The sequence below is a fragment of the Marmota marmota genome, unplaced genomic scaffold, assembly GCF_001458135.2.
Source record: "Marmota marmota marmota unplaced genomic scaffold, marMar, whole genome shotgun sequence".
Lineage (NCBI taxonomy): Eukaryota > Metazoa > Chordata > Mammalia > Rodentia > Sciuridae > Marmota > Marmota marmota.
The window spans coordinates 446,807-460,292 of NW_026000143.1; the positions used below are offsets into that span (position 1 = coordinate 446,807).

The following is a 13,486-nucleotide window of genomic DNA, read 5'->3' on the forward strand; positions in this document are numbered from 1 at the left end:
CCGCAGGGCCGCCACGGGGCTGGGAGGGGGCGGTGCGGGTGGCACCCGGGAGGCCAGCCCTGCTTGGGCCTCCTCCTCGGCCTCCCCCCGCGCCCCAGCAGGGCCTCCCCAGGGTCATTTCGCTTCCTTCGGAGGCTTCCCATGGCCTCCAGGACGGTCCCGGGCCTGGTGTGCAACGTAGCTGGCGGCGGCGGCCGGCTGATCCGGGGCTGCCTCCAGGAAGCGGGAGCAGGGGACTCCAGGGAGGCCCTTGTGCCCCTTGTGAGATCCCGGCTGCAGCCCGGGATGGAGGGTGAGAGGGGCTGCTTGGTGCCCTGAGCTACCTTTGCGTGTCTGTGGGGTGCTGGGGCCACGCCCCTTGAAAGAAAGGGGTGTGTGTGGGGGGATGGGACATGGCCGAGCCTCTGTCCCCTCAGTCCCGCTCCTGGCTGGCCTGGGCTGCGGTGCTGGCTCACCTCCTCATCCCAGTCCGAGTGGGGTGGGGCTCATCGGTGCTCCCTGGGTCCTTGGGGAGCATGCCCCAGGTCCCCTGCCTCCGCACTGGTTTGGGGTGTGCGGGAGAGGAATGGGGCAGAGCTAGGTGTGCCCGGGTTCTGCCTGGCCCTGAAGGAGGTCCCCAGTCCCAGGCATGCCCCAGGCAGAGAGGCCAACCCGAGAGTCTGCTTCAGGGTCAGGCGTCCGGGCACCTGGGACCCCGGAAAGGCATTGCAGTCAAAGGGGGGACAGGCAAGGGTGGAGGCCGGGGTCTTGCAAGCCCTGTGTGGCTCAGCTGGGTGACTGCTGGGCCCCTAGGTCATTGCCTGCCTGTTTGGTGCCCCCCCCCCGGGGAAGATGCTCCTGTCTGGAGCATGTTAGAGCAGCTGGGCAGAGGAGAGGGCACCCCCAAAGCCAATCGCGAGCAGCTGGCACTTTTTCTGAGAGCAGAACAGCAAGGTGTCTCCAGGTCCTGCCTGGTCCCGTAGGGCTGATGGGGATCAGGGCCACTTGGAACCACCTTCTGTGTCCTCCGATGGGGGGAGGTGGGGACGACCAGGACAGCCCCCTTTCTGGATGCCGCTGGAAATACCTCTGGGCACGGTGTGATTGTCTTCCATGTCCCCCCACGTCCCCACCTGTCCAAGCCCGGGAAGGATCCAGAGTGGGAGGGCATCGGTTGTCATCCCTCTGAGGTCTTTGTTTCTTGGGGCAAAAAAAGGAGCCGTGGTGTCATCCAGGTCTGGGAGAGGGAAGGGGCCATTGGTCTGCATGCCCCACTGGAGGGCCGGTCCCATGCAGTCCAGGCGTGGATCCCCCGAGCCCAGCCCAGGTCACAGTGCTGCACCTGCCTGTAGCTTGGCTCCTCTTGGTGGCTGGCCCCGTTCGGTACACCCAACACCCGCTCTGCCCTCCTGGCCTGGCTCTGACTCAGCCTGGCACCGACCCCATCTGCATGTCCAGCAGATCCCGTGCCAGGTCTCTCCTCCTGCTGCCCTGCGCCACAGAATCGCCCCTCGTCACCTACCAGTGTGCCCAATATGCCTGGTCCTTCCAGTGAGACCCCCTAGGGCAGCCTGTGCAGGCCACAGTGGCTGGCCCGTATCCCTCCCTTCTCCATGGAGGACAGTATCCACGGGTCCTCTCTGCACCCAAGCGCACCTTTGGGTACTTTTTCCTGGGCACACCTCATGCCTGGGGCAATCACGCCTCTGCAGATTTCCTAGGTGTCCCAGGGTCTGCAGAAGCTCTGGATCTGGCCTCTACCTTGCTGGGACTAGCTGGGTGACCTTGGATCTGTCTGAGCCCTGAGTCCTGTATCTCTAAGGTAGAAAAAGTAGCCCAAGCCTTGTCCTGTGTGGCCTTTGTTAGACGGTGGGTGTGAGGGAGCCACCATAGGCCTGGGATCCCCTCCTTCCCCGGCTGGCAATCGGGTGCCCACCCGCCCCCCCAGGCCAGTTCTTTCCTTGGGAGGAGACAGAGTGGGCCCTGGGCCAGGCTGGAGTTGGGATGGTGGCTTCTTCAGCCGGGTCCCTCCTGTTTAATATAAAAAGTAGAGCCCATAATTGCATTAAGACGTGTATAATTATCCCGGAGGAGGGGAGAGCCCGGCCCCTGGTAATTGCAGGGCTGCTTTGAACTGATAAACGGTGAGTGATTCATGTTTTCTTTGGAGTTCCAATGCGCTCAGCTCTCAGCCCAGGGCCGCTGCTGCCTCGGCGGGGAACCTGTTTCCTGGCTCCCTGGTCTGCCTCAGGCCTCTAGTGGGGGCGGTGGAGGATCCTCTCCCAACTGCTGAGCTTGGGGTGATGTCAATGACCAGGAAAGGCAACGAACAGCCTGCTGGGAGGAGCCCAAACGTGCTTCTGCTCTGAGAGTCGAGCCAAAGCGCTTTGCTGCCCTGAGTCTCAGTTTCCACACCTGAGCAGCAGATGGGCACTGGACAGAAGGTGGGGGCAAGAGGAGAGAGGCAGACAATACTCGTGTATTTATCATTATTATTATTATAATGGGGCTTGAATCCAGGGGCACTGAACCCCTGAGCCCCATCCCCAGCCCTTTCTGTATTTTATTTAGAGACAGGGTCTCGCTGAGTTGCTCAGGGCCTTGATATGTTGCTGAGGCTGGCCTCCAACTTTTGATCGTCCTGCCTCGGCCTCCTGAGCTGCAGGGATTAGAGGCATTCACCACCAGTCCCAGCTTCACTCAAGTGTTTTTTGAGGTCCCCTGGATCCTGGGCTTGGCTTTGGGGATATAGTGGCGAACCACACCTAACCAGACCCTCCTGTGTCAGAGCTGCCACTCTGTCAGAGTCAGTGTCTGGGAACAATAGGTAACAAAAACCGTTAACAAGCCTCCTGCCACAGACTAAAACAGGGGACTGGGCACTGTTAGCCGGTGCCTTCAGGGAGCAGTTCATGGGAGATGTCTCAGGTGACACCCGAGCTGGACTGTAGCAAAAGTCATCATCTTTAGGCCTCAGTTGTTCCACCTGAGAAATGGGGCTGCCCAGCCACACGGAGGGCATTGGCTGGGAGTCAGGAGGAAGGTATCTACAGCCCTGGGGTTCAGCCAGGAGTGGGGAGAGGCCCCCAATACATGGGCAGGCCATCCTCTTCCTCTCATCCAGGTGAGGAACTGTGTCACCCCCTTTACAGGTGGGTAAACTGAGGCTGGGGAAGGGGCGCGTAGTGAGAGCCTGGGTTGCACCCAGTGCCTGGGCACCAGCGCCCATGCTGGGAGGAGGTGACCCCCCAGAGTCAGTGGGATGCCACGGCAGGATCTGATAGTCACGCCAAGGTCTGGGGGATGGTGGCCTCGTGTGCAGGTCAGAAAAGCCGCTGCTTATGCTGAGAGGCGCGGCCTGTGTGGCCACAGGACTGTGGGGTTCTTGTGGGGCCCCTGAGTGGGGCCAGCCTGGGTCATGGCTGCGGAGAGCCGCAGGGGAGTGTCGCTCATTGGAGAGCGCTTGGTGCGCACCGGGCACAGGCCCTGGCCCCATGCTGCGCCCACCCTGGTACTTGGTCAGGAGGTGGGTTCTGTACTTTCGGGGCATGTTCCCCGTGGGCACCCAGGAGAGGCCTATGGGATGGAACCGGGCTGCCCTCAGGGGGGACCTGTGAGAGCAGGCTTTGGGGACACATCCTGAAGGTCCACTTACCCTGTGTTTGGGTGGGGACTCAAGGGGGCCTGGATGTGGAGCTGGGAACGAGCTCAAAAGCCTGCCTGTGTCCAGCTTTTATAGGGCAACAGTGGTGCGCGTCCCCCGCAGCCCCAGCCAGAGAAGGTGTCACTGGGAATGAGTACCTTGGGGCCAGGGGTCTGTCTCCCTAGGGCGTAGTCAGGCTCTGAATCAGAGGTTGATCCTGTCCAAGTTGCAATGTCAGCTGTGACTCCAGTCTAGACCCCGGGCCCTTGTGACCCCCAGGGGTGGTTCCCCTCTGCCACCAGTGGCAGGGCATAGGCATGGAATTGGCGCAAGCAGGTGTCCTGTGCTGCTTGTGGTAACCACTGCTTGGTCTCCGTGACACCTGGTTCACCCCTGGCTGCCTGCAGGGCCCCAGCCAGGAGGGTGACCTTTCTTAGCTTCTAGCTCCCTGCCGGGAGGAGCGGCCCTTCCTCCTGGAGTGTGCTAGAGGGGTCCGCGCAGGATGCGCGCACGCTGGACAGGACGTGCGTGCTTTGCGCGCGCTCTGCGCCCAGGCCAGGAGGGTGACCTCTCCCAGCTTTTGGCTCTCTGCCGGGAGCAGCAGCCCTTCCTCCTGGAGTGCGGTGAAGGGGTCCCGGCAGGATGCGTGCGCGCTGGACAGGACGTGCGTGCTCTTTGCGCGCGTGCTGCGCTCATGCTCACCGGCCTTCTCCTGCCCCTTCTCCCCCAGGGCTGTGGCTCCCGGCCCCGTGATGCTCGCCCCTGCAGGACCTGAGCACCGAGGCCCAAGCCCCGGGCGCGCCATGCCGCTGCCACCTCTGCGCCCGCAGGCGCTCTCCATGCTGCTGCCCCTGCTGCTGTTAGGGGGCCTTTGGGTGGCTGCAGGCTCGCCCAGGACGGACGGGACCCCGCCACCTGCCTTCCGCACCTTCGTGGCCAGCGACTGGGGCCTCACCCACCTGGTGGTGCACGAGCAGACGGGCGAGGTGTACGTGGGCGCGGTGAACCGCATCTACAAGCTGTCAGGGAACCTGACGCTGCTGCGGGCGCACGTGACGGGCCCCGTGGAGGACAACGAGAAGTGCTACCCGCCGCCCAGCGTGCAGTCGTGCCCGCACGGCCTGGGCAGCACGGACAACGTGAACAAGCTGCTGTTGCTGGACTATGCCGCCAACCGCTTGCTGGCTTGTGGCAGCGCGTCGCAGGGCATCTGCCAGTTCCTGCGCCTCGACGACCTCTTCAAGCTGGGCGAGCCTCACCACCGCAAGGAGCACTATCTGTCCAGCGTGCGCGAGGCGGGCAGCATGGCCGGGGTGCTGATCGCGGGGACCCCCGGCCAGGGCCAGGCCAAACTCTTCGTGGGGACCCCCATCGACGGCAAATCGGAGTACTTTCCCACGCTGTCAAGCCGTCGGCTCATGGCCAACGAGGAGGACGCGGACATGTTCGGCTTCGTGTACCAGGATGAGTTCGTGTCATCGCAGCTCAAGATCCCGTCGGACACCCTGTCCAAGTTCCCCGCCTTTGACATCTACTACGTGTACAGCTTTCGCAGCGAGCAGTTCGTGTACTACCTCACGCTGCAGCTGGACACCCAGCTCACGTCCCCCGACGCCGCCGGCGAGCACTTCTTCACCTCCAAGATCGTGCGCCTGTGCGTCGACGACCCCAAGTTCTACTCGTACGTCGAGTTCCCCATCGGCTGCCAGCAGGCGGGCGTCGAGTACCGCCTGGTGCAGGACGCCTACCTGAGCCGGCCTGGCCACGCGCTGGCCCGCCAGCTGGGTCTGACCGACGACGAGGACGTGCTGTTCACCGTGTTCGCCCAGGGCCAGAAGAACCGGGTCAAGCCACCCAAGGAGTCCGCGCTCTGCCTCTTCACGCTGCGCGCCATCAAGGAGAAGATCAAGGAGCGCATCCAGTCCTGCTACCGCGGAGAGGGCAAGCTCTCGCTGCCCTGGTTGCTCAACAAGGAGCTGGGCTGCATCAACTCGGTGAGTGCGCAGCGGCTGGACGTGACCTTGACCAGGGCTGTGGCCTTGACCAGGGCCTGGCCCCTCCCCCAGGGATGGACCCCAGGGGCGCTTAACCCCTGAGCCCCATCCCCAGCCCTTTTTAGATTTTATTGAGAGACAGTGTCTCGCTGAGTGGCTCAGGGCCTGGCTAAAGTGGCTGAGGCTGGCCTCCACCTTGCGATCCTCCTGCCTCGGCCTCCAGAGCCCCTGGGGATGACAGGTGTGCGTCCCCGCGTCCAGTTCTTGTCCACCTACCAGGGTGGCTCCTGCTGTGTCCAGGCCCTGCTCTTGGCCGCCTGTGAGCTCAGCCCTGTGAGGCAAGGACTGCTGCTATCCTGTGTTGCAGGGGGTCATGCTGACCCCCAGATCCTCTTTCTAGCCATGAGAGTGCCCTGCCAGGCGTTGGGGGAGATGGGGTAATGGCACCCTGCCTAAATGGCCCACAAGCCCCTGGGGACATGGGATGGGTCATCCACAGCGTGCTTGGCCCCATGTGGGGTGCTGGCCAGCTGGCTCCTGTCCCTGATTTTCAGACAAGGGGACTGAGGCTCAAGGAGATGTGTGGACCTGACTCTGGTCCTAAGAGGCAGTGCTGGGCCTCGCCCGAGTGGGCGCCATCTTTAGAGCCTTCATCTTTCCCTCATGTTTTCCTGGCCGTATGCCTCTCTCCTGGGCCCTCCCGTCACCCACAGTGGGGCCAGATGACCGTCCCCAACAGGCCGTGCTCGTGCCCTCCAGAGACAGTGGGCCTGATGCTGCCCCAGCTGGGCCTCCCCTGTGCTAGGCTGCAGCCTCCAACACCTACTGACGGGGGCCAGGCCTCGGCTGCTCCTCCATGTTCCCGCGCTCAGGTCGAGGGAACCATTAAGGTCGTTTTTCTTGGTCCCAGGGATTGAACCCAGGGGCGCTCAACCCCTGAGCCCCGTCCCCAGTCCTTTTTATATTTCATTTAGACACAGGGTCTCACTGAGTGGCTGAGGCTGGCCTCCACCTTGGGATCCTCCTGCCTCAGCCTCCAGAGCTGCTGGGATGACAGGCTCCGTCAGACTAAGGGACTCGTTCAGGGGAAGTGGGACTCTGCCCAGCTCTGCCCCGTGCCCTGTCCCCAGACCTGGGAGGTGTCCTGTGTGCCTGGGGTGGTTCCCAGGCGCCCCCAGCCCTGACCTGGCTTCCCTGCTCTGGCTCATCAGTGGCCTGTCCCATCCCCTTTCCTCTCCCTGTGCCCTGTCTCTCCTCCTCGGCTTCGCAGTGGGACGGCCCCCCAGCTGTCCCCCCAGCCATCTCCGGAGCCTCGGGATCGATGGCTTCCTGCACGCCCCTCCCTTTGCCTTTGGATGCCACTGGCTGTCCTGTCTGAACTGGATCCTGTCCGTCTCGACACCCCCTCTGGTGGCCAGGGCCACACCTCTCCAGAGGAGGGAATGTGCTGTCACCCCCCTCCCCACCTGTCCCCTCCTCTCCTGTCCATCGCTGGCCAGACCCCTGAGGCCACCTGCTACACTGGTCGCCTGTCCTTCCTTCCCCAGGGACCCAGAGTTAGGCGCAGGGCCAGTGGGTGGGTGGGCCTGGGAGGCGGGTTCCTAGCGCCCACAGCCTCGGCCTCCCTTTCCCGGTCTGTGAAATGGGCCTGCAGTCTCTCGCATCTGGGGACCTCTGTGGGGCTGGAGTGGCCCTGCTCAGGGAGGAGGCTCACCTGTCCTTTCCTGCAGCCCCTGCAGATCGACGACGACTTCTGCGGACAGGACTTCAACCAGCCCCTGGGGGGCACGGTCACCATCGAGGGCACGCCCCTGTTTGTGGACAAGGACGACGGACTGACCGCTGTGGCTGCCTACGACTACCGGGGCCGCACCGTGGTGTTCGCCGGGACGCGCAGCGGCCGCATCCGCAAGGTAGGCTGCTGCTGGGGGCGGTGGCCGGGGGCAGTGAACACCCCATCCCAAGCACAAGGATGGCGCTGAGTGGCTGAGGCTGGCCTCCACCTTGCCATCCTCCTGCCTCAGCCTCCTGAGCCACTGGGATGACAGGCGTGGGCCATCGCACCAGGTGGAACCATTACACTTTCCTGCGGGTGACCCCAGGCTCAGTCAGATTAAGGGACTTGTTCAGGGACAGTGGGACTCTGCCCAGCTCTGCCCTGAGCCCTCTGCTGCCACTTCCGCTGGTGGAGGAGGAGTGTGGGGACGTCACTCTGGGCCAGGCTGAGTGACCTCGAGGGGCTGAGCTGAGCCTGGGGTCCTTCTAAAGGACCCGTCTCCCCTCTGGGCTCCCTCTGGGCTCCTGGCACGGGCCATCGGGTCACCCTGACCCCTCCTGCGTTCTCTGTGCCAAGGCCATTCCACAAGGGGACCTTCAGGACTTGTCTGTTCGGGAGCTTGGGGCCTGGGGACACTGCGGCTGGATTCCAAAGGTGCAGGGTGACCTCCAGGGGGGCAGGGCGGGCCTGCGCGGCCCCCTCCCCGCTGCGCCCTGAGATCCAGTGTCTGCTGAGACAGCACTCCGCCCCGGCCCGGCCTCCACCAGAGGCCAGGCCAAGAGCAGGCCAAGGGCAGCGCCCGCTGCCCCCCCACAGGCTGGTGCTGCAGGAGCAGGGTGACTCCAGAGACCTGGCCGGGCAGGGGCTGTCCGGTGGCTCTGGGGTGGGGCCCTGAACCTGCCACTCAGCACGCACTCATGGTACCAGGGAGGCCTGAGGAGCCGGGAGAGCCGCCATACACTCTCGGGGTGGGTGGGTGTTGGGGTTCAGTTGTAGCTGGGTGCCCCAGAGCCTGCCACCCACCAGGAGACCCGGCTCTCTTGGGTTAATCTGCTGGGCCTGGTGGTGCACGCCTCTGATCCCAGCAGCTTGGGAGGCTGAGGCAGGAGGATCTCGAGGTAGAGGCCAGCCTCAGCAACAGCAAAGCCCTAAGCAGCTCAGTGAGACCTTGTGTCTAACTGAAATACAAAATAGGGCTGGGGACAGGGCTCAGGGGTCGAGGGCCCCTGGGTTCAATCCCCGGTACCCCCCAAGGAAAGAAGTGTGACTGTCCCCTTGAATGGTGGGTGGGCTGAAAGGGTGGCAGACAGGCCATCTGAGCCTGGGGGAATGGGTCCCTCCAATCCTGCCCCCTGGGCCTCAGTGCCACCTTTGAGCTTTGGCTGGGGGAGTAGAGGGCAGAGGTGTCCCCAGAGTCCTAGTTGGCTGCGCTCCCGCAGAGGGGACGCTGAGACCCAGAGACGGAACTTGGAGTGGTGTTTGGGTCCCCAAGGGGAAGGGGCTCCCTGCCCTCCGCTCCCTGGGCCTCGCCCTGCTCAGCGCAGCCTGGCGGGAGGTTGAGTCCCTGTGTCCCCTGGGCCTCGCGTTGCTAGTCATGCTGTGACCTCAGAGGTTCCCAGCCCCCGGTCCTGGGCGCCGGTTCCTTCCACCTGGGTACTTGGGAGATGGAGGCTCGCGTGGCTCTTGAGTGGACGGGGCCAGCTGGGCCCGGGGCTGCTGGCCCCGTGACCTCAGAGCCTGGGGGGTGGGGAACTGGACCCGCCTTTGGTTTGGAGGCTCTGCATTTGGATCGGATGTGCCCCAGGACACAGGCAGGGTCACATGGGTGAGGGACTTAGGACCGACCGTGAGAACCCTTCTGCCCCGCTGTGAGGGGTCATGAACCTGTCAAAGCGTCACTCGTGCCCTGTGGAATATCTTTTGTACCTCAGTGGACACACGGTGGGTTTGGCATCGATCTCCGTTTTCCTCCTGATTAGCTGTGTGACCTCTAGCCAGCCGCTTACCCTCTCTGAGCCTCAGATTTTCCCACGGCCTTTCCAGAACCTGGTGGGTTCCCGCTTCCCCTGGGGCCCTGCAGGGAGCGCTCCCACTGGAAGTTCACCGCGGTCTCTTTCTCAGTTTGACAGATGAGGAAACCGAGGCACTGGGGGCTGCTGGCTCCAGGCCTCCTCCCTTTTTTTTTTTGGTGGGTCCTTGGAGGACGTGGTGGGAGGCCTGGCCGCTTTCTGAGAGCGCTCAGCTCCTCCTTCAGTGGCCTTTGTCCCCCGCTGAGGGCGCGTGGGGTCCCCTGCCTGCCCCTGACCTAGCCAAGGGGGCTGCCTGCTTGTCCTCTTGCCCTTGAACCTGCCCGGGGCACCGTGCAGTGTGGGTGTTGTGTGAGGTTCGTTGAGGTTGGTGTGGCCTCTGTTTCCTGCCTCCCGTGGTGACTGGGAGTCCCCCTCTGCCCGTCCTCACCCTAGGGCCCTGCCTGGGAGTGGGGTGGCCGTGCTCCAGGGTCAGGGCCACAGCAGATCCCCTCCCTTGCTGGGCAGGGCAGGCCTCCCTCTCTCCCTGTGTTTACTTGGAGACGCCTCCTGTCCCCTGAGGCTGAGCACAGTGGGTGCCGTGTCCCCGCCTCCTGCTCTCTCTGCTGCCGGCTAGAGCCTGGACCCTGGGGACACCCCATCCCACCGCCCAGCCCTGGTGCAGGCCTGCAGGGCTGGCCACGCCCCCTCTTTCCCAGGCCTGGTCCTTCCCGGGCTTTAAAAAGCATCTGGGGAGCCCAGGGACATGGCTGGCCCGGGGCCAGGACCTGCCAAACGTGCTGTTGCGTAAAATTGTAGCCGATTAATTTAAGACCCGCCAGCCTCCGCTGTGCGCCTGGCTGGGGGCCCCAGAGCCCTGCCTGGCCCCTGCCCCTCCCCCTCCAAGGCCACCTCTCCTGCAGGACCCTCTCAGCATCCTCCTGGGGGGTCCCCAGCCCTGGGCACAGTTTCCCCCAAGGCTCCTGCGCTCTGGCAGGGACTTCAGGGCCTGGCCTCCCGTGGCCCGGGTTTCCCTGTCTGCAATGCAGAAGGGGACAGTCCCCGCCCTGTCGCTGGGCGACGAAGGGGCACCCTGGCCCTGCCCTCTCTGGTCACCGTGCCAGGCCTGACGATGTGCCCGTCGCCTGCGCATCCAGTTTTTCAGGAGGATCTGGGTCCCTGGGCTCTGAGGTCTCTTGACTGTGATCGCTAGCAGCTGACCTGTGATTGACAGAGTGTCAGGGGCCAGCTCCTGCATCCCGGTGGCCACCACACCATGGCCAGGGACCTGCGCTGCAGGACCACGCTGCTCAGGAAGGAGACCCCTTCCCGTGCGTCCTGGGGCTGGCCCTGGACACTCCAGTAGCCCACGCAGCCCTGACCTCCCAGAGAGCCCTGGGCTCACGGGCCCCATGCACTGGTCACACTGTCTCAGAGCTGCAGGGACGATGGCCCACGGGACAGGCACAGCTCGGCTCAGCAGGCAGGAGGTGAGATCCTCCTGCCTCAGCCTCTCCGCTGGGCTCCGGCCTCAACCCCTGCCTCTCCCTTTGCAATGGCTCTGCTTCGTCACGCGCGTCCCTGCAGAGCGCCTACTGTGTGCTGCTCGGGGTCTGGGGACAAGCAAGCCCTCCTGACCTCCAGAGGCTCTCGTCTCTGGAAGCCCTGCTGCAGGAGGGTCCCCGTGCCCCCAAGAGGGTCCCCGGGCCCCACCGTGGTGAGTCCACAAAGGCACATGGAGGCCTGCAGTCGGGTGTCGCGTGAGGACACAGCAGCACCCACGGACCACCCTGGCTGGCCTCCATCTGAGGAGCCTGGACTTCTCGTGGCCGGGTCACGCAGGGTGCCTTCTGCCTCCCTGTGCCCGGCCTCCATGAGAGGCCCGTCTGCGTCGCGTGTGCATTTTAGATGCACGCTCCAGCGCGTGTGTCCTGCCTTCAGGTGGACGAGGCCTTGTGTCCTGCAGGTCAGGGACAGCCCGGCCCAGCACTCAGCTTCACGCGTGGTGCTGGTGGGCAGGTGTCGGACCACCTGCTAGGTCTCTGCTGGGCTGCCTGGGCCTCGTGACCTGTCGTCTGATTTCCGTCTCTCTTGCTGGGTGTTGGTTTTTTGGGGTTTTTTTTTTGGTACTGAGGACTGGACTCAGGGGCACTCGACCCCTGACCCCCGTCCCCAGCCCTATTTTGCATTTTATTTAGAGACAGGGTCTCCCTGAGTGGCTCAGGGGCTTACTAAGTTGTTGAGGCCGGCCTCCAACTTTCGATCCTCCCATCTCAGCCTCCTGAGCCGGTGGGATGACAGATGTGGGTCACTGCACCTGGCTCTCTTGCTGGTTTGAGGTCCAGGTGGGGGCCCTGTGGCTGTGTGCTGTGTCCAGCTTGTGGTCACTGGTAGGGAAGGGGAGGGGACCCGGCTGTCGGCTCCTAGGTGCAGTTGCTGTGGGTATCCTGCTGTGGCCGGGGCTGTGGTCCCAGCCCTTTGGGGCAGTGGCTCGAACATCTGTGCTTCCTAGAAAGCTGTGTCCACCTGTGACCGTTCTCCTGGGTCAGCGGGTCACCAAGGACACAGGGAAGGTCCCCTCCTTGGCCCTGTGGGTCTGACTGGTGCCGCTCGGCCCCGGAGCTGGTGGTGCACGAGTGTGAGTGTGAGTGTGCGGGCTTCTGCACACTCAGTGCCAGTGGCCAGCGGGGTCCCCTCCAGACCCACGTGGAGGACCTTGGTGTGAGGTGGGCACCTGACCTTTGATAAGACTGGCCATCCTGGGGGCTGTTCCCTGAGCAGTGGCCTCCTGTGCCCTACCCTGAGCATGGCCGCCCGGGGGAGGTGGCTTCCACACTGGGCCGTCCCCTCCTCCCTGGGCAGAGGGGACCCGCGGTGGCTGGGGAGGCTGGAGCAGCTCAGAGGGCTGGGGCTGCTGGGACCGCGAGGAGGGGCAGGGCAGGGCAGGGACACGTCCCAGTGCATCATGGGAGCCGAGGTGGGCAGGGGCGGGGCCTCAGCCAGGGCAGGGAGGAGGACACAGGGGCCCATGTCTGTCCTTGAGTGCTGGGGATGAGCCGTGGGAGATTTCTAAGGACCCAGGCCTGCCCCAGGGGCGCTGCCGAGGGTCAGAGTCCCGAGTGCCACTGGAGTTGCAGAAGGAAGGGGGGGGGCTGAGACAGACACAGGCCAGCGGACCCCTGCCCCTGCTGCAGGGACCCAGGGGTGACCATGGGGACCCCAGCCAAGCCCTAGGTCAGGGTGACCAAAGACCGAGTGCTCTGTGCCAGCTGTGTCCCTCTGCCCCACACCGGGGTCTGGATGTGGGACCTCGTCTCCAGGCAGCTTCCAAACACCCCCTCCCCGCCCCGTGGAGCGGTGAGCTCCTGAATCCTCACACTCTGCTGTGAGGCGGCCGGTGGCGATGAGGAGACCGAGGGTCAGAGAGGTCCCCTGCTTGCTGAGAGGTCACTGCCGGGGCAGGCTGGGGCTGGTCTGCGGCAACCCCGGCTTTCCACCACCTGCTGGGCCCTGACCTGCTTGGTCCCTACTTCTCCCCGGCAAAAAAAGGTTTGGGTGGGAAACGCAGGATCTCTGGGTCCCCTGTCCCCTGCCAGGTGCGTCTGGCCCGATCACAGCCACGAGGGCTCCTGCCAAGAGGAAGTCACTAAGTGCTTTCCAGTGTCACACTCCTCCTGGCCTGGCAGAATGGCGGGGACCCGGGAAGGGGCCTGGAACCTGCCCTCAGCCAGGGGGCCGCGGGTTGGTGACGGGGAAGGGGACATGGCGCAGGAGATCCCAGCCCCTCCTGGGGACACGTGTGGCGGTGGGTGACGGTCCTCTGGCTGGCCATCCCAGCCCCGGAGCCCCTGGCCGTCCTCGTGGTGGGGTGGATCTTCCCTCCCGGGTCAGGGCCAAGCTGGGCAGCCCCCTGCCTCTGGGCAGCTAGGGCGCGTGCCGGCCTTGGCTCTCAGCCTGGACGGGCCAGACATCCTCCTTGGCGCCCCCGCCGGCCCTCCGCCTGCAGAATGGGTCCTTTGTTGCCTCTGGGCTGGATGGACAGCTGACCTGGCCAGGCTGTCAGCTGCCCGCCCGCCCTCCGTAGCAG

At 64.4% G+C, this 13,486-nt stretch overlaps 1 protein-coding gene across 1 annotated transcript in view; it reads left to right on the top strand.

The window, feature by feature from the left end:
• The window catches only part of Plxna1 (plexin A1), a 55,276-nt gene that overhangs the window by 10,682 nt on the left and 31,108 nt on the right, over positions 1-13,486 (top strand). Inside the window, exons 2-3 of the mRNA XM_048786251.1 lie at positions 4,353-5,616; positions 7,347-7,529. Of these exons, the coding sequence (XP_048642208.1) occupies positions 4,375-5,616; positions 7,347-7,529 (1,425 nt within the window). The 5' untranslated portion in view covers positions 4,353-4,374. The remainder of the gene's footprint in view (positions 1-4,352; positions 5,617-7,346; positions 7,530-13,486) is intronic.